Source organism: Notolepis coatsorum, assembly GCF_963971535.1.
Source record: "Notolepis coatsorum genome assembly, chromosome: 6".
Classification (NCBI taxonomy): domain Eukaryota; kingdom Metazoa; phylum Chordata; class Actinopteri; order Aulopiformes; family Paralepididae; genus Notolepis; species Notolepis coatsorum.
In genome coordinates this window covers 128,684,848-128,712,556 of record NC_140170.1, presented here as the reverse complement: position 1 = coordinate 128,712,556, position 27,709 = coordinate 128,684,848, and the positions used below count along the sequence as shown (strand labels likewise).

Below are 27,709 nucleotides of genomic sequence, written 5' to 3'. Positions count from 1 at the left end.
TTGGGAAGATACCGCCCCCTATCGTCTCTCCCTGTGTAACTGCACCCCTTTAGTTTAGACTGATGGGGGGGGGGGGGGGGCGGGCCAGTTTCCTCATTTTACTTTTCCGTCAAGCCAACTGAAGAATCCATTGTGATCGCCGGCCCGGAAAACACGTGGATTATGTATTTACAGTACCCAACGCTGAATCAATAACGCGATCGATATTTGGAATGGCGATCAGGAATTGGAATAATCTTTTTGGATAACATCTGATCTGAGGTAAGGAATTTATTTTACCAGGCTTAGGATAATCAGAGCTATTTTCACAGAGATATCAGCGTTTGCCCTATGGGTGTGTGTGTGTGTGCGATCAGGAAATGAGAATCGATATTTCAGCCCGCTTCTATAGCGTGCATAAGTACACATATACTATCGATAATCTAACGTTTATTTGAAAACGATTCATAAATAGGCCGGAAAATTTCAAAGTTTTTGTGTATGCCAGAATATTCCAGTAAATGCCGATTATCACGGAATCTTTATATTTTTCTTGAAAATGAGGGCTTTTCAAAATGCTATAAAACGGAAATGAAGCGATTAAAAAACAATCCGTTTTGACAATGTTGACTGCAAACAAGTCATTGATAAACGACGGGCTGATTAGACACATAGCCATAATTTAAGACAGAGATTATGGGTTCACAACGCTATCATTGAAGTGGGTGGTGGCATTCAACCACGCTTTACCATGTTAACAAGTGGCACTGATATAGTGTTAAGAGAAAAATAAGAAAAGTCGCCGCCGCATTCATCAACCCGTTCTTAACATCCAAATCTGTTCTTACCCAGGTGTGTTGAATGATGAATCCCACTCATTCTTAAATTGAAATGCGTGTTCGCGCTCAATTCATTTGCATACAGACACACCCCACCAGCTCCTTATAAGGCGAACGAGGCGTGTGCAAAATAGCAGAGGTTTATTCAACAGGAAGCGATTTGCGACTGATCTCAAAATGAGATTAGATTAAAATGTATTGTTATTGTACAGTACAATACACCATCCAACCAGAGTCGATAAATAAATGCTTGATAAATAAATGGCTTAGTAAGGCAGCCTCACACACACACGTACTGTATATGTGCAAAATGAATCGTTCGAGCAAAGTAGGCTTTGTCAATATTGAACGACTGCATGCTTGTCAAGAGCCAAACACGCAGTAGGTTGGGAAATACCGGACCTGTCATCTATCTCTTTGAAAGGTCCCTGTGGCTAAAACCCTGAGTGCGCTCGGAACTTGTAGGTGTGGAGGCACAGGATTTCACCGGTGTGTGTTGTGTCTGAGTTGAGGCTCCAGAGTATTGCATACATCTAAAAGGACCGCTCTTGGCAATCTGAAACAGTTAAGCAGCCACTCATCTGGCAGTGCGCATAGATTAAGTCCAGTCAGACTGGATGGTGCATAATGGGGAGTCTCTCTCTCTCTCTTCTGAGACAACACAACGCAGTGTGCATGATGCGGGTCCAAGTCAGTTGTTTTTTACTGTTTGCATACGAGGTGGTCCGCAAATGTTCTTGATAACAATCTAGTGGTCCACACGGCCCGCATGCGGCCCAGAATAAGTTATAATAATAATTATTATTATTATTGAAAAGTTCTGGGTTTTTAAAGTTGTATATGACCAATGGTAGGCTTTTAAATATATATATATTTTTTTTTACATTTTTCTCATCTGGGTAAGACTTTCTTATCTGGGTAAGAGTGCTCTCGACCACTCTTAGAATTTGGTCTTGCCTAAGAGAAAAGCAAAAATACAAAAACATTGCTGAAGCCCCCCAGGTAAGAACAAAATAAGAGAAAATGCTAGTTAAGAACTAGGGATGCTCGATATTGGCTTTTTTTTACCGATATTCCGATATTGTCCAACTCTTAATTTCCGATACCGATATCAACCGATACCGATATATGCAGGGTTCCCCCCCCCCCCCCCCCAAAAACTGAATAATTTCAGGTAACTAATAATTTCACTGGATTTATATATAACAAATATTGTTATTGTTTTTTTTTTTTTTACCGATACCGATATTTTCCGATATCACATTTTACTGCCGATATCGGCCGATAATATCGGACATCCCTATTAAGAACAAAATAAGAGGAATTCTGTTCTTATATCGCTTCGTGAATGAGGCCCAATGTTTCTATGTGATTGAAGCAACTATACTTCTTACAGTAGTGGCCATTTCCATTTCTACATATAGTTAAAGCTGGGTTAAAAAATATATATTTTGGTCATAAAATTAGGTGAAATTCTCTTTACATCCCAACAATGACCAATAAATCAAATGCTCTGAGAAAGAAAAACGATTTCTGTGACTGACCAGGCAGGCCCTGTAATCAGCCACTCCAAAATATCAGGGTGGCCTGAATTTGAACTACCAATCAGGGTTTTTTGGCCTGCCCAGTGGATCAGATCAACTCACCCCACCACGGTGTTCCTCGTCGTAAAGTACCAATTAACGACAACAAATGCACATCAAAGCTGCTTTGAGTGTCTGTGGGAAAACCTTTCTGCATGTGCAGTGCATGGTGCTGTGCTTAAAAAGGGATGACGAGCTTGCTCTATTTTTTGCTGGACAGGACACTCAATTTTCTGAAGTTGCTTACCCCAGCTTTGTTAAGAAAAAGTTGCCTTATGTATCACAGCCATTACAAATATAGCCCTTGGATATGGGCACTAGGATGAAGGATTAGGACATAATGACTCTATATACAGTATACAGACTCAGCAGTTAAAGCTGAAATTCACATTCTGCAGAAAATATTATGTAAAAAAACATCAATAGCCAAGAATATCTTTAAGGACCCACATTCCTGACACTGAGTACTTTGATATACAGTACAGTACATGTATGTTATGCAAATAGAAATAAAGTGACACGATTTTATCAGATGAAAGTAATTCAGGTTTTTTGTAGATTATCCCTCATCATAATGATAAATCACTGAGTGTTGATGACAATATAAACACAATTATTTGATTGTAAAAAGGAGCGTTAACAATCTTTTTTATATGAAATACCCAAATATTCATATTCAAATCATTGGTTATTTTCAACCACCTTGTTAAGCTGATGTCAACAGCAAACATCTGCACTGTACAAGAAGATAGAACATAGGATTGAAAGATAATGAGTAAATACACATGTATCCATGGTATAAGTGCCAATATTAACATGTGTGCAACACTGTTGTTCCACTCCAAAAAAAATAGTAATTATTCAGAAAGTCCTGCAGTACTGGAATTTAAAGACGTCCTTTACATACTAGCTGGGTTGACCACAAATCAGTTGATGTTTCAAACCGGTCAACGTCTGAAGCTACAATGCACGTTTCTTTTTTGTATAAATTTGTATGTTTACCCCATTAATAACTAACAACTATATTTAGTGTGTTGAGGAAAAGCCACACAGACCTTTTTTCTGTTAGAGGTAGAAACACAAACTTTGCCATGAGAACTGCCAATACAGGTGGCTACATTAGACAAAATTAAACGTTTTGCTTTCACATTATGTATCATGCCTTGATTGGTAGACAGTGTATTTGTTTATAAACCTTTTTATAAATAAACATTATAAATTTACCTATCTCAACAAATATATGATATCAAATAGTTGGAAAGTAATTTTTTTCTAAATGTATTTCATGCTATACTGTATGTTTAGCATGCCAAATGATTGTTAAAACACATGTTTATGATTTCTTGCATTAAAAAAAATATTTTGCCTACCAATTAAGGCATGATAAATATATGAAATAAATATATATTTAATTTTGTCTGGTGTAGTAACAATACAGTGTCTTGGCAGTTCTCACAGCACATATTGTGCTTCTACCTCTAACAGAAATAATTCTGTGGGGCTTTTCCCTAACATACTAAATGTAGTCGTTAATGGGTTAATGTGGTACAGGGTGGAGGGAGGGGATTCTGCAATGCTACCGCTGTACAGTATGGAGGATAAATGCAGAGAGGGAGGATTTTATACAGCGGCTATCACTGCAGGTTACAACATTATTATTACTAAACATGATACAAAAGCAAGTGCACTTCCACAATATAAAAAAGGTTATTGTCTAAAAGTTATTGTTTCTTCTTAATTCAGCACCAAAGGCCATTAGGATTATATACACATTCTACATATTTGCAAAGAAAGCAGTGGTGCTCTATTTTCTGTATAATTATATAAAAAGAAATCTTTAAATTAGAATGCTTAAATTATGATTAACAGGGAGCATTCTGAGGCGATGGAGATAAGCAATCGACAGCTATGATCAACAGTAATTTTTCACATGTTTAGGCCACAGTGATAGTTTGCTTTATTCCCTTTTGCCAAAATCCCATTCCTGAAACCAACACTCCATTATTCCCAGTCTACATTGCCTCAAAATTTAACTTCTGTATGGCTTTAAGATGCCCTTTTATTTCCTCAATTTACAGTTTGTTCATAAAAACGACAGTAGCAACAGAACAATCCTCCTCTCCAGAATTGTTTGTGTAGCTGTGCTAGTACTGCTTATTAAAACCTTTACTCACTGCAATGATAGCTTGTTACAGCATTAATAATACACAGCTACTCAATAAACAATTACGGCACTGTAAGTCACTGCGGATGAGGGTGTTTGTTTAAGGACTGAAAAGTGCCCGTGAACCCAAGCTGATGGCGGCACACACTGTTCTAGTTTGAGCTGTGCATCGTTAAAGCAACAGAGACTGTGCACAGAATGTTCCTAGTGTAGTGTGTGTAGTTCTCTCTCACTCTCCTATGCTGAGACTTGGACGACGTTCCACTGTCAAACATCTCTGCCCAAACAGGAAGTAAACTAAGTGGTGTTACCTTTGCTCGTATTATATAACATAATATTCAACATAATATTCAACATATTGAATAAATAACACAATACTATTGTACAACTATTGTAATCTAGTCTCTTTTCTAAAAAAAGAACAGAAATTTTGTTGAAAAAAGTTAAATGATTAAATCACATGGCATCTGTGCAGCCTTGTGTCCATGGTAAAGACGATGAACGCAGCCATACAGGTAAAGAAATGGGCAGAGGTGTTTTGGAGGCTGTGAGGCATAGAGACAGCTCTGCATAGGAGTGTTTTTCTTTCTTCCAGTATGGCTGCAATGTAACCATTTGTGACCACTTTCAAAAGAAAATGTCTAATTGCTGTGCAGTGGTAGAGCACTGGAAAAGCACAATAGTACTGTTCTACTGTGACTCATTTACAAGATCCAGTAATAATACAACAAAGTATTCCAGCCATAAGACCCACAATGATTTTTGTTGATATATTTCTCATATATCAACACATAGCAACCATTGTCTCATTGCCATGTACAAAACAATGGTTTCTACAGTATGTTACAGGCAGCCATTTTGGAAGACAGATAAATTAACTACACAAACATTCTGTGCAAGGCATCTATTGAAAGAAAGAAAGAAAGAAAGAAAGAAAGAAAGAAAGAAAGAAAGAAAGAAAGAAAGAAAGAAAGAAAGAAAGAAAGAAAGAAAGAAAGAAAGAAAGAAAGAAAGAAAGAAAGAAATGTGATGTAGGCTCCACATGGCATCTGGTGTGATGAGAACATGGACATGTTTTATTATTACTAGTTTATTATGTACAATAACTACACCCTGTTAATTGTGCACACCATTTAATTATATCCTATGTTGTGTGTACTGTGGTGTGTACTGTGTGTCCCTATCGACCCATCACCTTGTCTCAATCATCAGAAACTCTGTCATGTAAACTCTGTCATGTAAACCACAGGTTCTATAGAGGAGGCTTTTGACAAATGAATAAGGACCTGAAATTGTCAAAGGGTTCATTGACCTGTCTCAAGTCACACCCTCCTTTCTTGATCCTCCAATCACAGCTGTTGCTTCCTTCGGACAAACAAAGTTTGGAAAGCTAATCCAAAGATTTGGATTAAATGGAATCTAAGCATAGTCCAAGTGTCAAGCTCAAGTTTCAACTGTACGTTTTGACTTGAAGAATGTCCACTATTCATTTGGGAAACAACAAATGAGTGTGTGTGTCTGTGAATGATGATATTGGATATGGTGAAGCTAATTTGTCCCATCATCCAGTATCCTCAGTTAGTTGCTGTTCTTGAGTTTGAATCAGCAATTGTACCTGTTGCTCTTCATCTGGACAGATACTCCACAGCAGGTATAAACTGCTCATACTGTACATGTTTTTCCCTCCAGTTAGTTGTTGTTCTTCAGTTCAAAGCGGCTGTACACCTGTCTGGATTTCATCTTGTTATACTGGTTGACCAGGTCCAGTTTGCTGTGGCCCAGTGTCATTCGCTTCTGGTCCTGTCGGTTCATCAACAGGCCCGGGGGCGGTGGGGGGCTCTGCTGGCTCTCTGGCTCTGGCTGGGAGAGGTCAGGACCCCCCCAGGTGGTGTTGCTGTTCGGGGGTGACCTCTTGAAGATGGTTGACTCTTTGTCTTTGCTGGAGGGGGGCAGGAAGAGGTCTGTGAGTTTGTTAATGAAAGGATTGGAGGAGGGAGACCTCGGCTTGGCGGTGGGTTTGTTTTCAGCCGCCGGTGGTGGGGGCTGCACTTTAGGGTTCGGGGCGCCAGGGTTAAGCCCTGCACTGTGGAACTGACTGGGTTTGTGGTCATACAAACCCAATGCTTGGAACTTATTAGCTGTGCCGCCCAAACTTGGACGCAGGAAGTCAGCTGGGTTGGACTTGGTCCACTCAATGCCCATGGATTGGCCAAAGGTTGGTGAACGTTCTGGATGTGAGCCGGGACTAGTTCCCCCATTAGGGCCTACACGGGTGCCTGGTGGCGTGTGGTTCTGGGGCGTGGGCGTTCTTTCTCTCTCTCTTTCCCCTCCTCCTCCTCTCCTCTCAGGGCTCAGGTGAGAGTTGTGAGTTGTGAGTTGAGTGTTGTTTGTGTCCTTTTTGTCGTGAGTTTGGGTGACCTTGTAGACGGTGTTAGAGGCCAATCCTGGCGCAGCTTTCACGCTGGACATGCTGTTACTTGATTGGCTGCTGGAGTGCTCAGAACACACCCTCTCCCGCTCTTTCTGCCTATTGGACGAGGGAGGGAAACAGGAAGTGAGCATACGCAACTTATATTTACTTGGAATGTTGCTATAACCTGCAGTGTTGCAAATGCCCCCAAGGGGATCAATAAAGGATATTATCTTATCTTATGTATCATGGAGCAAGAAAGTAATAATTAATGCACACAGCCTTCAACAACAAATGTAATGAAAATAACTGTAGTGCAGATATTATTTTAAAGAAATAAAATATGTATTCACATACCATTGTATATACAGAGTTTGATTTGATATAGGTCTGCTTCAATCCAATGTTTACAAACATTACCAATGTAAACATAATTATTACAGACCCCAAATACAGCAAATACAATTGGAAACTCACATATATCTGTTCTTGTATCAAGAGCTCAGTTAATCAACTATTATTAAAACATTTTTGGTGGGGTTACCCATTTGTTTACATTAGGATAGCTGAATGGGGCTCTAACTTAAGATCTACTCAGTATTTTCTTTGTTTAATAAAAGTGAAGAGATATACTGAGCACATGAGACTCAAGAGAGAAGCTGTTCAGGGTTTAATCACAGGCCAGTAAACGTATACATGACATGTGACTCCATATCTGAGCACTCCAAATACTACACAACGGTTAATGATGACCTAGGAATGGACTACTGTGAATTACAAAACATATAAAAGTAGGAAAGAGATCCTGGGTACTGTGATGTCTTACCTGTCGGAGAACATATCCAGCCCCAAGCCCTGTCCTAGCCCCGTACCCATGCCAGGTCCCATCATGCCCTGGTAGGAGGGGTAGTAGGGTACGCCCTCGTCCTCCGGGTTGTGGAAACAGTCGATGATCTCAGAGTCCGCGTACAGACACCGGAACTCCCGGTCGAAGCTGTCGGTGATGCGGCCTGAGAAATGCATCATCAAGTTGCTATGAACCTGAGCCGATAACCAGGTGAAGCTAGAGAGGGAAGAGGGGCAGGGAATGAAAATAACTATTATTATTGCCTTCACTTATCCTCAAAGAAATCATTGAAGATCATCCACAATGATGTTGAGACTTAAAAAGACACAGAATGATAAAGTTACAAAATAAAGAGAACAATCAGTAAAACAGTTAATAAAAGATACAAGATACAAAATACTAAAATCTATTAAAACAGGTACAAACAGACACAGAATGGTTTAAAATCATGGATTTAACAATAGCTTAGTTGACATCTAAGTGAGAGGCCAGGGGCTACGGCCCCCACCTCTCTCTATACTTAAACTCATTGTCTCCTTCTCCTCCGCAGTGTCTCCTAGCTGGCCATGATGAGAGCACTCCTCTTAGCCAAAGCTCTATATAACAAGCACAAGTACTTGAGTTAAAAACCAATATTACTTAACAAACATTATGTCAAAGCAAGGAATGAGCAACAGTGTCAAATGCCTTGGATAATTAGGTCCACAAAAAGATTTCATCTGAGGCATTGACAATGTCATTCACAACGTGATAAACAGTGATAGCATAGACGTGTATATTGATGCAGACTCAGAGCAGAGTTTTTATAGAGAGATTCCTTGATTTGAAAATGTACAAGAATTTAGCTTGTTTAGATTTGAGCTAAACAAGACAATTTGGATATTGGTCTATAATTATTTGTATCATTCCTATCTCCACCAGTATGTAAGGGTAGGACATAATATGGAATGTGTATCCAACATTTCTAAAAAGAAATGTGTTGCTAGATGAGAAAGGAATTCTTACACAATACTGTGATGTTCATTACTGGGTAAACCTACAGAAGACAAGCAGGCAGGATGTCAAAAAACACCCCTGATACTGGAGAGGGTGACGTTATTTTAGAACAATACTGAAGTGTGCAAATAAACGTTTATATTAATAATTATGTGGAATATGTATTTAACCGTTTTTTTTGAAAAGCTGGCAATTTGCAAATATAATAATTAAATTCTCACAATGTACCTACCGTAACATGCTTTCAACTAAATAATAAATTCTATTTGTAACGCACTTTATATTTGTGACAATCTCAAAGTGCTACAGGAGACAGATAAAACTTAAAATGAATCAAAACAATTAAAATGAATAAAACAACCAATGAAAAGGAAGAAACATACAGATATAAAATTAAAAAAGGAGAATTCAGGCAAATGCCTTGTTAAAAATAAATGTTTTTAGGCCCCTTTTAAAAACCTCAACGGACTTCAGTCAAGAGAGCACAAAATAGACAAATTGTCACTTTAAATTGTTTGCTACCCTTGATCAAATATTTAGTCCAACTGATACGTTTGCAAATCATCCTGGATTTACTGTTGACAACTTCCTGGTCAAACACTCATTGACTTTTACAATCATCTGTTACTGAGGCTGAGGTGCATTCAGGATAACTGGGATCTGGGAGGATTCCGGCCTAAAAGGGAGGGGCAGTTATGTCACAAGAGTCTAACAGCCCAGCTCAGGTGCTCATGGTGACACTGTCCTCTCTTCATTTCTCATTCTAGCTTGGATATTGGAATTCCTTGACCATATTCACACAGTGGCCATTTTGCTGTTCATGTCATGCTCAGCTTGGATTCCTTTCCACCCTGAAAGCACCTTTCTAATGAGGCCTGAAGCACATGAAACAGAGTGGATAAGAATCATCCAAGTTCCACTGGAAGAAACTAAACATCTCAAACAGACATTGGTCTATAGAAACCACACCAACCACAAATCCCTTCGCAGACCAAAGTCCTTTGAAGATCAGGTCTAGAAAGACAAAGAAACTGTTGTCCAGGACAACCTTGGCAATAATGCGGAAATTCAACCACTAATGGGACCAGGATTGTACTTGGGCCAATCAGGTGAACTCACATAAGTGAAACCTTTAGAAAGCCGCCCCCAGGAGTTTGTTTAAACTTTACTTCCACGTTTAGTGACTGAACCTTTGTTTAAAAAGCCTCATTGCCTCCTCAGACAAGGAAGTTGATTGAGATATTTAAGAGAGAGAGAGCGTGTCAAAGCCGTATATAATATGGTGCGGTCACGTAGCCACGACATCACAGCTCAAACTACCTGTTGTAATTAATTGTATTAATTGATTGATGTTTAACTTGTCCCTGTGTCCAGTCCTTTCGACTAGCAAACGTTGTCTGTATTTAACGTTACCTCAGGATACCACTGTCTTATTGTAGCAAAAGTTGTCTGTATTTAACGTTACCTCAGGATACCAGTCTATTGTATTTAGTTGGTTAGCTATTTAGCTAATGTTGATACCATTGAATAGCATCAACGCTAGCTGGCTGGCTACAGCTGGCATCGTAAATCTCAACACCAGCCATGGGAATACTATTTACTAAATTATGGAGGCTTTTTAATCGTCAAGGTAAGATAGGGTTTGTCATGATCAACTGAAGGCGTATGCTATGGAACAGTATGTGCTTGGCTACTACTTGGGTTTTCAGAAAAAGGCCCACTATGTGACGCTAATCTCTAGCTAGTATCGTGTATTTAATCACAGTAGCCTCCCGGTGTTTAATAAACACTTCTAGCCAGGACATATCTGGACATATCAATGCATATATGTATAATTTTTTTTGTTGGCTGGGTTTGCATGCGGATTAAGGGAAATGTCAATCTGTTGTATAGGGGCAGTACATTTAGCTGCAAAAGCCCGATCAAGCTCAATAGCTTCTGTAACATGAACGCAACTACTCTGTACGATGCCGTTGTTGTGATGTTGGCTGAGTTTGCACATGTGGGTTAAGGGAGAGGTGGGCTATAGCTTCATCGGTTCAGGAAAATATGCGTATAGGCTTGTAAAGACGGCGTCTTCAGATTTGCCCACTCTGGGAGCCGGTTTCCGAAAATAGCGTATTCAGGCTCCCAGAACGCAATTCCGTGTGGATGAAAGGTGCATACGATAAAATACTTTGACTGATACGACCGAAATCGGTTTCGTCTGGACATGGCCTAAGTTTACAAGATCATGTGACAAGACAGTTGGGTTTTGCCAATCTTAGGCAGAGCTACTCTGCCATGAAAAGACACCTTGGAAATGGGGTTCACCTACCAGACAGATTAAATGTTTTTTTACTTAAGCTAGAATCAATAAAGCTAGGACTCTCTTGGTAATATCATCAAGAGAGAAATCTGGGATCTGCTACACTGACAGTGGATAGGGAAACCAACTGTCTGGATGGAATGACCTAGGGGGATATAGGGGCATAGGGACTTTATCAAGTTCATAATTGTTAGTGCTACAATGTATGTTAGAAAACTAAAACAAAATATTGTCTCATGAAGACTCTGCTTTCTGGCTTTAGGAGATATTTGTTCATGTCCTCTTGGCAAATTGCGAAAGGCTCCTGCTGGAAAAAAAGCCAGCCACCGTTGGTTTGAATAGCATTTGTATAACCTGCAGGACAGCTTACGTCCTCATGACTCATGCTGCAACTCAAATGTAGAACAGGCAAATTAACTTCCACAGAACACACCTAACTTACCTAATACAGTACATGTAAATGCAAGACAACTGTTTCAAGGCCTGCAATAAGAGTGTTCTTTATAGGTGCCAGCACCTTGCCATATACAGTAGATAGTTTAAATGTTTTTTTATCACAAGATACCCGCTTTAAGACCTGCAATAAAGAAGGACTCATTTAATTTGACAGTCAAAACTGGAGCCAGAACAGCACTGTTATGTAAGTGGGTCATATTTTCAATACAAGGCCATGTATGTATTCTAAAACATAATTTGTGTACAGCAAGTTGTCCTCTTTGCGTGACCTCGGACTTGAAATATAATAGTATAATTTTTTTAATATAATTTGATTAAATTAATGGAAGACATTTGCAACATAGCTTCACAAAGAGAAACATTTTTTAATCTCAAGTCAGTTCTCAGGTGAGAAGAGGGTAGAAAGGAATCTCAACCTGAGCATGACATAAGAGCAAAATGTCCACTCTGTGAATATGGTCAATCCAGATGACAGTGGAGAACAAACCAACATGTTGGCCATCCACTGTCTGTCCAGGCTAATCAAATAGTACATTAGGCTAAAGTAAAAGGGTTGTCAAAATGACTTTCAATTCCACAATCTTTATTTTTCAGGATCAATGCTTCCTATACAGAGTTCTGTTATGTATGATAATCCTTCAGCCAACATTTATCCAGTGTTGGGCAACTACTTGGAAAGTGTAGTGAGCTATGTTACTCTACATTAAGGGCGACTGTGGCTCAGGAGGTAGAACAGTCGTCTGGTAATCGGAAGGTTCCTGGTTAGATTCTTGCTCCTCTCTGCAGTGTGTCGAAGTGTCCTTGAGCAAGATACTTAACCCCTAACTGCTCAGTACAGACTATCTTGCCAGGAAAAAAGAAAGGTAAAAAACTATAGGTAACATTAAGGGTGGGAATCACCAGTTTCATCACGATACGATATAGATTCTTTGGACAACGATACGATATTTGCCGATATCACAAAGTCTCCCACAATACGATACGATTCAGGTGCCTGCGATCGATATGAGACGATATCATATGCCCATTTAACACAATCAGTAACATTTATCAACTCAAAAAAGGCAACGGAAATATAATTTGACATTTTTATTTTTTAGCTCTTCCAGACATTTAAATGAAAAACAATCTATTGTTTTTAATAAAAATAGACCTCATGTAAAGTGCCACATTTTGATATATTGAGCTTTAAACTTAAAATAACTTTAAGTTCCATTTTTTGGAACTCACAACACACAACCTAAAACCCCTCCCTACCTCCTTCTCCCAAACTGTTCATACAACCATTTTTGGTAACACTTTATAATAACACTCAGTTATAAGACCTTTATAAGGTATTTGTAGATAATGAACTAATCATGAACAAACCATTTATATACATTCGTAAATTATTATTAAATAATTTATAACTATATTTGTATAACATTTACAAATTAGTTATACATTATTTATAACTAATTATCAACATTGTTTGTACTTGATTTGTTCATCATTAAATAATGTTGTTTAATGTGTAGTAGTAAGTAACACATTTGTAGATGCTTTGAAAAGTGGATATGAAAAAACGACTATACCTCCATTTATTTGTTCATGTTCAACAAATGATTTCTAAAACATTCTTAAAATATCTATAAATCATTTGCAGATGTTATTGTGTGCCCTAATCTAAAGTGAAGACTATTCATTAACAAATGTCTAATAGTTTATTATTTGTGGACATTTATGAATACACACAAAGCAATTACCAGACTTGTCTTTTCATGTTTAACAAATTATTTGTTAAGACATTCATAAAACATCTATAAATCATTTGCAGATGCTATTGTGTGCCCTAATCTAAAGTGAAGACTATTCATCATTAACAAATGTCTAATAGAGTAAATTATTTGTTGACTTTTTCATCACCTTACAAATGTAGCTTTCGGATCCACCCTTCTTTGTGACATCAAGCAGTGACAGAATTAGGACTATAGATAAATGCAATTTTATTAAAATATAAAATGCATGTGCACACATAACATATAGTGTAACCTGGGGGACACTAGGACCCAGGAGTAGTATGCAAAGGGGGTTTCACGCGAGTGAGACTTCACGTTTGTTCTCGTCAGTTTGAATGGAAGCTACATACGAATTATTTTGTGCTGCCCCACGCTTTTAAGGTATGAGCAGGCTAAACACATTTTTTGTTGGTAAATCTATTCCATCATTTCCGACCTACAACTTATTGTCCTATATTTAGTGTAGTAGACGTACTTGATGTGGTGGGCGCTAACGTTACGAGTCAAGATGGATAAGCTAACAGATAAAATACTAAAGGGAGAGCTTTTGAAAAGTTCCCAATGCAGGAAAGCTGCATTTTGGAAGCATTTTGACCGCAGGGAGAACACTCGAGGAGAGGGGAACAGACAGTGCTGTTCTTGGATTTAGCCGGTTGGGGACGTTTTGTTAACGTTGTTTAAGGCAAGAGGTTTTTGTCGCTGACGTGACGTTCATCAACAGCGACAGTGGTGAGTCCTGATTTACTCAAATTAATTGGCTGCTGGTTTATGAGTGTTTTTCTGTATGCTTTTGTGTCATGATGACATTCATGTTTAGTCTGTATGCAGTGTGGGGGCATTTAATTGTTGCTGAGAGAGGTATAGGCAACGAGGCGCGACAGCGCCTGCCTGGTGCTGAAATGGCAGACGAGCAGTTATGTGTGTGTGTGTGTGTGTGTGTGTGTGTGTGTGTGTGTGTGTGTGTGTGTGTGTGTGTGTGTGTGTGTGTGTGTGTGTGTGTGTGTGTGTGTGTGCGAGACATGCGTCTGTCATCACAATGTAATATTGGCCTCTGGCTTTTAGTCGGGCTAACGCTTAGTAATTGCTTAACTTGTCGGGCTAGGGGTAGGGCCGGGCCTGAATGCCGAGGGCTGGGGCCGAAATATCAGGCCCGTGCGGACTTCTAGTGCACATGCATTTTATATGTTAATAAAATTGCATTTATCTATAGTCCTAATTCTGTCACTGTTTGATGTCACAAAGAAGGGTGGATTCGAAAGCTACATTTGTAACAGGTGATGAAAAAGTCAACAAATAATTAACTGTATAACTGTATTAGACATTTGTTAATTATGAATAGTCTTCACTTTAGATTAGGGCACACAATAACATCTGCAAATGATTTATAGATATTTTAAGAATGTTTTACAAAAGGTATAGTCGTTTTTTTATATCCATTTTTCAAAGCATCTACAAATGTGTTACTTACTACACATTAAACAACAGTATTTAATGATGAACAAATCAAGTACAAACAATGTTGATAATGAGTTATAAATAATGTATAACTAATTTGTAAATGTTATATAAATATAGTTATAAATGATTTAATAATAATTTATGAATGTATATAAATGGTTTGTTCATGATTAGTTCATTATCTACAAATACCTTATAAAGGTCTTATAACTGAGTGTTATTATAAAGTGTTACCCAATTTTTTTATGTTGCATGATCATGTATACATTTATTATGCATTATATTTTTTATGTTATGTCCGCTGTTTTCTCTGTGCCTCTGAGCAGGGTTAGCTTAGCATTGGCGAGGATGCAAAGCATGTTAGATGCATTGGACCCGTTGCGAAAGAAAAAGCAGGGACTTATTTCGGGTTGCAAAATGCGACCAAATACTGTAGGCACACTCTGAAGCCCTGCTATAACGTCTTCACACACGGGCATTTCACATGCTGTTGTTGTTGGGCGTATAGCATCCCGCTAACCTGTCAGATGGTTTGTTTTCACATCTCGCATGATGATCTTGCGCAAATCCAGCTGCCGGAGCTGCGCTTGGGCGTAATGAGACTTGCTACATGATTTTCAAAATAAGAGTATCAATATTAACCGATCTTTTTACGTTGCATCGATCCTATTGGATCATTGATAATTAGATCGATATATCGATCTGGATCGATGTATCGTCCCACCCCTAGGTAACATGTTCTCTGGTGTATTTCAAACTGACTAAACTGTCATGTTAGTAGGATTAGGAATGACCTTTTCTGTAATATCTTGAACTTGAGTTTGTATGTAATTTAGCCCACCAGAATCATACACCATTGTTTCAGCACCAGAGAAGACAACAGGGCAAGATTCCACATGTGAAGTCAGATGAGCTATCAGAAAGGGAGAAAGAAAACAGAGAGACAAGTGGAAGGCTGCATCCAGAGGTTACAGGGAAAGGAAAATATGGCAAAGGCTATGCTGGACCTGACACCACCATCCATGGATAAGAGCAGCACGAGAAGCCAGGCCAAGCTGTGGTGGATCCCCTACCTCTAAATGGGGATTTTAATTCATCAAACTTACTTTGATTCTATAGTAGGTTTATCATCCCTTGAAACCATAGGTTATATATCCAGCTCATGATCAAGAGTGACATATTTCAACAACACATTTTCAGTGGATTGCACTGTGCAACATCTGCATTATAATCTGATCAAAGTTTGTTTCGTGTTTCATATATCTTTGGGGAATGTTGACCTAAATGTTCAAATATAATTTTGTTTGTTTTAACAAAAGAAAATGCACTTGTTTTTCACAGATCTTTTATGCCGTTGATAGCATAATTTGTTAAAACATGATTTGCGTAGCGCTGAATATTTACATTTCTCTCCCATATGTGGGATTGAGTCACTACATAGTAAATTTCGCAAAGTAAATTTGACTCAAACTGAGTACATTGCATCGATGAAATCGATGCAATCGACTTATACTGAGTACACTCAAACTGAGTACATTCAGTTTGAGTAAAACTTACTCTGCGAAATGTACTGTGTACCTACTCATGCACATGTAACTCAATTTGAAATGCCTGCAGTTTACCATGAAGTAATATAAAAGGAACTGATACAACTGTGTTGTAATTGTTTAGCGTTGATTTCATTCATGCAACTATGTTGGTGTTTATTAACTCTCTAGAACTGTGTTGGTGTTTCATTTTTATTCCATACATACAACTCTGTTTACCTTTTATTATTGACTGACATTGTTAATCCCTGTCCTACCAGGGTCCACAAAGTGATGCTACTTAACACTCTCTCATACATGACAAGGACATGAAAATGTCATTGAGACATTGTGAAATGTTTGTTCTTGAACAAGTTCCTGAAGCATGTAATGTGCATTGCAATGTTTGAACAATGGCCAAATATATCCTTATTTTTTGTATTTTTAAATTGTCCTGTTCAATGACCCAGCACCACTGCTGTCCAACACTTCAGTTATCTATTTCAAAAAGAGGCACATAGTAATATGAATTCAATGACTAAGCTTACTGTGTTTTAAAGTGTTCCCTTTAGATTTCAAGATTTCAAGATAACATGGGCCCACAGAACAGACCAGAAGAAATATAGAGAAGAATGACATAAGCATTAGTAATCTATTTTTCAAATAATCTGAGAATATAAAAATGTTCTGATTGTATTAGGGGTGACCCCTATTAGTCGAATAGTCGACTAATCGATTGAAAGGAGCCGTAGTCGACTGCCAACCTCTTAGTCGAATGCAAAAAAAAAAAGATTTATAATAAATTTGAATTTTTTTGAATTTTTTATAATTTTTGTTATCATTCTTTCCAAAAGAAAATAGGCCTAGAAGCGTGGCTAACGCTAATGGCAAGCATACCAGAGGCTAACTGCCTAAGAAAACAGGCACAGAGGCACTGAAAGAGGATTTCACCCATCTAATGAACACACTAGACTAGACAAATATCAAGATGTATCCATCAGTGGACCAATTGCATGCTTTCGCAGAGGACAAGAAGCCTTCTGTCAACTCCTTCAGACATTAAGCACCCCCACAGCCCAAATAGAATGATAATAAAAAAAGAAAAAAAAGAAAAAAATGACACATGACACGTGTCAACCAAAGTGCTGTACAGAGGGTAGATACACATAGATACGTTTCAAGTTCAAGTTTCTTTAATAGTTGTCATACAGAAGTACAGAATACTTTTATACAAAATGCTTCTTACTGTTACGCTCCAGAGACTGTGCTAGACAAGAAGTAAAAATAGAGGTCACAGTGTTCAGTATAGACATAATGCACAATGTTCGATGCAGAATAGAAGTAACTGAGTTACCATACAATATACAATATACTATGCAATGTACTAATATACAATACTATATAGTGCAAAGCAGAAATGGGATGAGGTACAATTTAGGTACAATTTACAGTAAGGTGTACGAGTTGTAGTGCAAATCCTTTACCAATACATATAAAGTGTGTTTAGGTGATCTAAAGTGTGGAGAGTGGGTGCTGCAGTGTGTTGTTTGTTTAAAGTGAGTGTGTGTGTGTGGATGTGTGTGCTGTGTGCATTTGATGGTTGTTGCATAGTGTTTATTGTTCGTTGAGCAGCCTGATGGCCTGGGGATTGACAACAATCACACTCCGTTTTATGGGAGGGCACACAGGCAAACACATAGGAAAACAGGGCATGAGTCAGTGAACGGGAAAGGCTAGTAGGTAGAAGTGGGTTTTGAGCCTAGATTTGAAGGCATCTATCGAGGGGGCAAGCCTAATGGAGGTGGGGATGCTGTTCCACAGTTCAGGGGCTGCGACAGCAAAGGCACGGCCCCCCCTGAGCTTGAGGTTAGACCTCCGGACTGTCAGGAGCCTCTGATCGGCTGACCTGAGGGACCTGGTGTTGGAATAGGGGGATAGGAGGTCTGAGATATAGGAGGGGGGGTGACCATTAAGGGCTTTAAAAACAAATAGGAGAACCTTAAAATCTATCCTGTAGCGTACTGGAAGCCAATGAAGGGAGGCAAGGACAGGGGTGATGTGGTCTCTCTTGCGGGTTCCGGTCAACAGCCTGGCAGCGGCGTTCTGTACCAGTTGTAATAGTCGACTATCGGCTAATTTCGGCCAATCAAAGTCGACTATCCAAATCCTTAGTAGGGGACAGCCCTAGATTGTATGATGTGCAAACTTTTTCTATCATAAAAACAGGATTTTTGCTTTTTGGTGAAGTACTCGTTGTAATACGCTGTTTGTTAAAGTGCATTCTTCTTATCCCTCAAGTGTATAGCGATACCTGTGTTTGTTTCAAATGTATTGGAGCAGGTAAGATATAAAAGAGTAAAACCAGTATCTCCGAAAGCAGAGTCTTGTTCTAAGTGTTATTCTTCACAATTATACCATGAAGACTCTGTCCAGATTGGCCGGCAGGTGTGTGTTAAAACCGTTTGAACACACCAATTGCAAGTCCAAAACTTTCACCAAGAATTTGCAAATGCTTTTATTTCATACTGTTGGCAAACGACCATGGTATAAGTGGAATAATCAACTTGTGCGTTTAAACAATTTGCTGCACGTCAGGTGGTTGTTCGCCTCCACACGTGCCTTAAAAACGGTCAACGCACACGCCTACTGGTTGATTATCCCTCAGTTATTCTCTAGATAATGCGGCGATAACTCATGCCAACCGCAATAGTTTCCTCCTCAAACATTTGCCCTGAGTGCGCAACTTGGCACCTTGACAATAACCTCACCCGTGCATTACACCGTTAGCTTGGTTTGCTGCCTGTCAACCCATTGTGCATACAGTACCTGTACAGTACCTGTCCTATACAGTACCTGTCCTATACAGTACCTGTCCTATACAGTACCTGTTCATATACAGTACCTGTCCTATACAGTACCTGTCCTATACAGTACCTGTCCTATACAGTACTTGTCCTATACAGTACCTAGTACCGGTCCTATACAGTACCTACCTGTTCCTATACAGTACCTGTTCCTATACAGTACCTGTTCATATACAGTACCTGTCCTATACAGTACCTAGTACCGGTTCTATACAGTACCTGTCCTATACAGTACCTGTCCTATACAGTACCTATACAGTACCTGTCCTATACAGTACCTGTCCTATACAGTGCCTGTCCTATACAGTACCTGTTCCTATACAGTACCTGTTCCTATACAGTACCTGTTCCTATACAGTGCCTGTCCTATACAGTACCTGTTCCTATACAGTACCTGTCCGAATGTCCTATACAGTACCTGTCCTACAGTATACAGCAATATACAGCAATGTACAATATACAATTCGAAATCAAAATTCAAATTATTTTTTTTCATAAAAAAAATAAAAATAAAATGTGTGTGTGTCTTTTCATTCTGTTTAAACCAAAATGTGTCTTCACAGTTGCAGATAAAGAGTAGGCTACACTAATATTATAGTATTAAAAAAAACTGCTGAGTTCTATTCATTAAAGAAAGTTGATTTAATAAAAAAGAAAGACTAATTTTATCAGAGTAATCACTTTATTCAAATTGAGGATTTAGTTTGAGGATATTTATATAAAAAAAAAATGTAAATGTATTTTGAAAAAATATATATTTGACACTTTTTTAATTAAAAACGAAGGTTCGAACGTTCGTTCGGAAAAACCCTGATGAAGTTCGAATCCCAAAAACAGGCTTCGGGGACAGCCTTACAGTATACAGTACCTGTCCTACAGTATACAGTACATGTCCCTATACAGTACCTGTCCTACAGTATACAGTACCTGTCCATATACAGCACCTGTCCTATACAGTACTATATTCCTTCTTTCAATAAAACACAGGTACTGTTTCAATCAAAACAATTATACAATATGTACACATATGACTTATGCTGGTCCATAGAAACATCAGGTCTGATGTGTGTGAGAGCACGGATTAAATGGATGCTACAGACCCTGGAGTTTTGGTGAGAGTATGGTGCTACAGTTATTTTGCCCCCAATCCTGATCTGAGTAATTTAATATTGAGTATCTGCCAATACTGAGTGCTGAGCTGATATATTCCTAGATAATACAGCTGCACAGTGCACACTTCAAGTATAATAAAGTTAGTTAAATCAATCCAATGTAGGTAAGATAATATGCTTGGTAATTGAATAGCTCTGCTTAAAATAATTGCCTACATGGCAGCTTTCTCTTAACGGTTTTCATTTTGGCAATTTCTTTTTACAAAATAAGATTGTAATGTGATCGGGCTTTATATATAATAGCCAATACCGATCAATACTAATCAAGTATGCTGTGATCGGCTCCGATTCCGATCGGGACATCCCTAGCAGCAATCCATGCATTGTGCTGACGTTGATTTGGACATTTGTATTTGTACATTTTAGAAGGGTAAATCTACCTCTACACAGCAAAGTCCTAAAACTACAGTAAGTTAGGCAGTTGCCAATATAGTGGGATTTGGAACAGAAATATTGTGTTACATTAGTTCATTGTCCCTTTTCATGTTGCAGACCGGATGTTCAACTACAAAAACAACAACGTCATTATCTAAAGGTTTTCCATGATACTGTCAATATGTATTATGAATGCTACAGTACACTTCTGTAGACTTTGTAGGCAGCATCACACACGTAACCAAGATACACTTCTAACCTTAACATGTCAAACAGTAGATGGGACTTACAGTATGGAGCTTCTCTGAAGCTCAAACTCACTTCTGTCTGTCAGTGGAAAATCTCCATTAAATGAGAATGATTTAAGGTTCAGCTGACGTGACAGTGTCATGAGTCGTCATCACCTCTCTCTCTCTCTCTCTCTCTCTCTCTCTCTCTTGACACTAAGCTGAAATCCCTTGGGTTTCTCAACACACTGTTTGTCTAGCAGTTCTACTGTTGAACGCCTACACACACACACACACACACACACACACACACACACACACACACACACACACACACACACACACACACACACACACACACACACACACACACACACACACACACACACACACACACACACACACACACACACACACACACACACACACACACACACACACACACACACACACACACACACACACACACACACACACACACACACACACACACACACACATCTCTCTGTGGGACTGAAATGCAAACAAAGCTAAACGAAATGGAGGGAGGGAGAGAGGGCTTAAGCCAACACCACATCTAACAACAAAACATCTTCACAGCTCACAAGGATACAACAACACACAACCAGCAACAAAGACATGGATGCTAATAACTCATCCAAACAGTTCACAACAGTCATTACATGGCAAACTATTTCCCTGCTATCGAGCATTCAATGGTAATTGCGGCTTATTACGCTGGTATTCTCCAAAACTCTTAACAGCTTCTAGCTTACAGTAGCATGGCCGGACTGCCACACAAGACAAGCATTGTACCCTGCACAGAGTGTTCATCCACTTTCATTATGTTCCATGATGCTTGGTTTTTTCCATACAGTAGCTTCTCCCTAAGTCTGGACTCGCACTTTTCTTAAAAGCAATGCGTCGTTTTCAACACAGTTGTGACTGTAGTCAGAAGTTCTTGTATTGCAACACATTTTTAACACGCTTTTGAGCTTAGAAATGAAAATAAAAATAGTCGAGGTAATGTTTATGTAATATTCTATGTACAATGTTTTAATGCAAAGTCCTCCTCATTCTTAGTCAATAATTTCTTACCATATAAATGTGGGGTATGGCTAAATTGTGGATGGAAAATAGGTTTACTGGAACCTTACCAATTGTAAATCGGAATATAGGCATAGGTGGGACAAGTACAAACATACCCTACTCAAGTAAAAATACTGTTACTTTGAATTACTGGTGAGTAGAAAGTAACTCATTGAACATTTATTCAGAGTAAAAGTTACTATGTTACTTTTTTAATGGTGGTTGTGGAGGGGGATATAAATATATACTGTATATACATTTAAACGTTATATATCCTTATATATAATATATTGGTGAGGTTACTATTAATTAAATACACCTTTACAAAATAAAGTGCATGAACAAAGCAAAGCAATATTCAACATGAGGGTAGCTTCTGTGCCGACCATCCAATATACACATTTGTGGAGTGGATGATCATGATAGTTACAGAATAGATGATAGAATAGTTGGAGATTCTGAGAAAAGCTGACTCTGGAGTGAGCAGTAGATTATAGGCTACTATATATTGTTGATGACAAACTGGATTCTCTTGTGAGCATGTGGCTGCTTGAAGCTGAAGGTGCTTGAGGCCTGGGTGTGGGCTGTGGTCCGCTTGGTTGCTGTAGGGAAAGTTTATTCCAAGTAATATCCCACATAAAAACTAGTGCTGTCAGGCAATTAAAAAAATTTATCTAATTAATTACAGGATTTGTAATTAATTAATCTAATTAATCGCATTTTAATCGCATAACCATTTTAAGCCTGATATTCTATAATCATATTTCAAATTGCATGTGTCCGGATGGCAGAATTCAGTACTGTATCTACAAAACCTTCTGTTTAATCATCTTCCATTTATTCATTTGCTTAGATTTTTCAGGTCTGGTACATTTTAGCATGGTGTTATTCACAGTAATAAAAAAAATAAAAAATAAAAATTGGTAATTGGTTCATTACAATTTACTCAAGCCTAGTAGCAGACACAGTATTTCTGACACTGGGAATACATTCCCTGAGATCCATAGATGTCCCTAGAATCAGATACCAAGAACATGCAAATGAGTCATTTAAAAACGATTTTTTTTATTCTATGTTCTTATGGAATGAATGAATGAAAAAAAAGGCAATTTTTTTTTAATTTTTTCTTAATTTTGAGTTCATTTTCATAACGAGATAATTTGCTGTGTAATTAATTCATCTAATTAACGCGATAAACTGACAGCCCTAATCAAAACGCATGTTGTAGTTAAGTCAATTGCCAGTGTGCTATAGCCAAAATAAAAATTATTGTTGAAAACAGAATAACAAATAGACTCTGAGCTGTATTTAACTCAGAGTTTAAATACAATTATTTATTTAGGGTTTACTAAATAAAATGCCTAGCCCTGTTATTCAATAATGTTTCAAGCTCACTATCTGGTGAACTAGAAAACTAGCTCATTATTATAGTTCAGTGAGCTAATGAGACAAGCTGGCGAATGCAAACCATCACTGAGATGGATAGCTTTTTAGCTAATATCAGATCATATATTTGAGTAGTCCACTTGAAGCTGAAGTTGTCCGTTGATTCTCTATAATGTGGTAATGTAATGTAATCACATTATTTCTTAGCTTCATCTGAGTTTTGGGGAATTCATTAGGAGTTAGCTCTGCTGATTTGCTTTCTGGCTTGTCCATCTCTATCTCTTTACGCTTATTCATCACCAGCCTGTTCTCCTCCTCACTGCTGATTGACCACGTTGCCTCACTGCAATTTAGGACTGGCGCAAAGCTTATGGAAAAGCCTACAACATTTTTACTTTGGAACACATGCAATTTAAAATGTTTACTAATTACAATACTTAAAAACTAAATAGACTTAAGTTAAAGTAAAATGAGCAATTTTGAAAACTACTCAAAAAGGTATAATTACACAAAAAGGCTACTCAGTAACGACAATAATGTAATTCGTTAGTTACTTTCCAAATTGTAATATAGGTCTGATTTACTCCATTGTTTACGAACACTACCAACATAAACAAGCTTTTTCCAGTCATGAAAATATACCAAAATGTCATATTTAACTGCTGGCTATTTCAGTCAATCAACCAGAGAATGAAAACATTCCTTTTCTTTGGGGTGTAGGGCCTAGCTATTTGTGCATGTTTGGTTTACAGACATTGAAGCAAAACACTTACGTTTATTTTGACTGCAACCTGTGTTAAAGATGTGTTGACACAGATATGTTCATATTAACTACTGCTGTGTTGAAAATAACCAATCACAAGATATGCTGAAACATGCACACGTTGAAAGAAGTAACAAACCCCTTCTCTGCAGTCCTTCTGATATGGAACAGAATGTCCTACATAAGGTACTATAGCAAAGAGTTAATTAGTTTCCTCACGTGCATGTGTGTGTGTGTGAGAGAGAGAGAGAGAGAGAGAAAGAGAGCGAGAGCGAGAGCGAGAGAGAGAGAGAGAGAGAGAGAGAGAGAGAGAGAGAGAGAGAGAGAGAGAGAGAGAGAGAGAGAGAGAGAGAGAAGGTTATCAGCTTAGGCCATGTCCAGACTATGACCATTTTGGTCGTTTTAGGCAAAGTATTTGATCGTTTGCATCGTTCTGCCAGACGGAACTGCGTTCTGGCAGCCTGAAGACGGTACTTTTTGATACCACCCTCCAGAGTGCGCAACTCTGGAGACGCCCCCCCATTGCGTCACCATATTTACAAGCAATACGCGGCTTCTCCTGAACCGATGACGCGTTGGCCAACCTCTCCTACGCCGCATGCGCAAACTCTCAGCCAAACATCACCAACCACCGTCAACAACAGATTGACATCTCCCTTAACAGTGTTACAGAGCTTGATCGGGCTTTTACAGCTAAATGTACATTTTCTGAAAACCCAAGTAGTAGCCAAGCATACTGTTCCATAGCATACCCCTTCAGTTGATCATGACAAATCCTCTCTTACCTTAGTAAATAGTATTCCCATGGCATGGTGCTGAGCTGCAGCCAGCTAGCGTTGATGCTATCCAATGCTAACAATATTAGCTAAATAATTAGCGTCACATAGCTGGCCTTTTTCTGAAAACCCAAGCACATATTGTTCCATAGCATACCCCTTCAGTTGATCATGACAAATCCTCTCTTACCTTGACGATTAAAAAGCCTCCATAATTAGGGCGGCTAAGTGGCGCAGTGGGCAAGGCGCTCGCCACTAGTGCAGGAGATGCTGGGTTCGAGCCCAGCTCTCGGCATTGCTACCAGCTTGGCTGGTCGTTCATACTAACACAATTGGCAGTGTTAGGGGTGGGAAAGCTGGTGGGTGGGTCCTGGTCGTTGTAAACAGCGACTCCTACAGTTCGGTCGGGGCGCCTGCTCAGCGAGGAAGGGATCTGGGTGAGGTAGTGTGCTAAGGATCTAAGGGGGGTAGTGTGATCCTTCCACACGTTACACCCTCTCAGTGAGAGTCCGCGCTGCCAGGTGAAAAGAAGCGGTTGATTGGCTACACATGTGTCGGAGGAAGCATGTGATAGCCTCCACTCTTCCAGACCGACCGTAGGGGGTAGGTGCGCAGCGACCAGGAAGGGGATTGGGAATTGGCATAACGACTAACATTGGGATGGGAGTAAAACGGAGGAAAAAGGAGGGGGGAAAAGATACAAAAATTATAATAATAATAATAAAAAGCCTCCATAATTTAGTAAATAGTATTCCCATGGCATGGTGCTGAGCTGCAGCCAGGTAGCGTTCGTTGATGCTATCCAATGCTAACAACATTAGCTAAATAGCTTACCAACTGAGGTAAACATTAAATACAGACAACGTTTGCTACAATTACAGTGGTATCCTGAGGTAACGTTAAATACAGACAACGTTTGCTAGTCGAAAGGACTGGACACACACGGACAAGTTAAACATCAATAAATGTATTACAACACAGGTAGTTTGAGCAGCCTCCGACCGCACCACCGGGCTATTATATTATATGTGGCTTTGAGCTCTCTCTCTCTCCTGCCGATTAAAATCCACAGCTCTTCCTCCTCCTCATCACCGGCTGCCTGTGAAGCTGCACTGGCGCCGCGGTGTGTGTGTGTGTCTCTCCGTTGAAAACTAGCGTCAGCTCAAAACAAAAGCACACCGGACACACAAGTTATCGATAACAACGATCGACAACACTTCCGGTCGGTTTTCAAAATAAAAGAGCGAAAAACAAGAAAGACATTTATTTTTGTAAATTCGTGGCACGCACTTATTATCTTGAGACGTTTTCGTTTTTACGGAAACCTTTTTTTAAATGAAAACTAAACGAAAACGAAAAAGATCAAAATCGTTTTAGTCTGGACAAGGCCTTAGTGTGTGTGTGCCTGTGCGTGTGTGTGTGTGTGTTCGTTCCTCACCTATAAGATCCAGCAATGACCTCCTCACAGTCGATGATCATGAACTTCTCCTGGACCTGGCCTGTAAACTTCTTACCACTCTTGGTGCAGTAGGTGTCTCCACACACACCGCGGATACGCATATGCTAGGAATAAAAACAAACAAACAAAAGATTATTGTTAAGTAGTAGTGTTGATGTCAACGGCGCTTCACCGCAAGGGTCGACTAGAACAGTGGTTCTCAAACTGTGGTATGCGTACCACTAGTGGTACTTGGTGGTACTGCTGGTGGTACTTGAAAAAAAATTATAATATTTTTTTTTGCAGTCAGGCCACTGAACTTAGAAGTAGGCCAGGCCAGTGTTTCTAGTTGCAGCGGCACGATAGTTAAATTAAGTGGGGAACAACCAGGAGATCACTGTGACAGAGAGTAATGCAGTCTAAACAGTCATACATCTTTTATTCAACTTCAGCCCTGATCATAACCATTTTTATTTTTAGATTTTTTTGTAATGTCAGATAAAAAATGAAATACTCCCACTTTTCTGAAAAGAGTTGTTGTTAAATCTGACATTACAAAAAATCCATCAAAATCTGTATTGTTGCTAATCACTGACACATGCCTAGCCTGTAATAATCCACCCAGGAAAAATATACTTTGCATTTGATATATTGAAAATATTTAACTTTTTGTGTGTTTTTTTAACAATAATTTGTGATGCCATCACACAAACTGGCATTTAAAGGGTGAAAATTCAAAAATTCCTGCACCAGAATGCAGGAAATTAAGTCTTTGTAACAAAATAATTCCTGGTGGGCGACCCCCACTTAGAAAGTGGCCTGACTGGGGCTATATTTCACACTATATTTCCCAGCCTGAATTATTTCCCCAGTCCGGCCCTGCTTATGTGAGTTGTCAATGGACAACAACATGCTGTGTGTGTGTGTGTGTGTGTGTGTGTGTGTGTGTGTGTGTGTGTGTGTGTGTGTGTGTGTGTGTGTGTGTGTGTGTGTGAGAGTGTGAGAGAGAGAGAATGAAGGACAATTGCTTGCTGTGTGAGAGAGAGAGAGAGAGAGAGAGAGAGAGAGAGAGAGAGAGAGAGAGAGAGAGAGAGAGAGAGAGAATTAAGTACATTTGCTGAAATACAGTTGTTCTTAATTTTCTCACTTGCGAATGTTAGTTATTATGTTCTCAATGCCCCGTGCATTGTATGAGTTGTGTGGAAGAGTTTGCTAGTTCTAGTGCTACCCCTTTGTACATTGTGGCTGTGTCTGACACAAGTTAACAATAAATAA

General features: G+C 39.0%; 1 protein-coding gene across 1 annotated transcript in view; it reads right to left on the bottom strand.

The window, feature by feature from the left end:
• Positions 1-2,926: 2,926 nt before the first annotated feature.
• fam83c (family with sequence similarity 83 member C) overlaps positions 2,927-27,709 on the bottom strand; it is a 42,530-nt gene continuing 17,747 nt past the window's right edge. The window contains exons 3-5 of the mRNA XM_084316556.1: positions 26,435-26,559; positions 7,802-8,038; positions 2,927-7,092 (exon numbers count right to left, since the gene is read on the bottom strand). Coding sequence (XP_084172682.1) covers positions 6,255-7,092; positions 7,802-8,038; positions 26,435-26,559 — 1,200 coding nt within the window. The 3' untranslated portion in view covers positions 2,927-6,254. The remainder of the gene's footprint in view (positions 7,093-7,801; positions 8,039-26,434; positions 26,560-27,709) is intronic.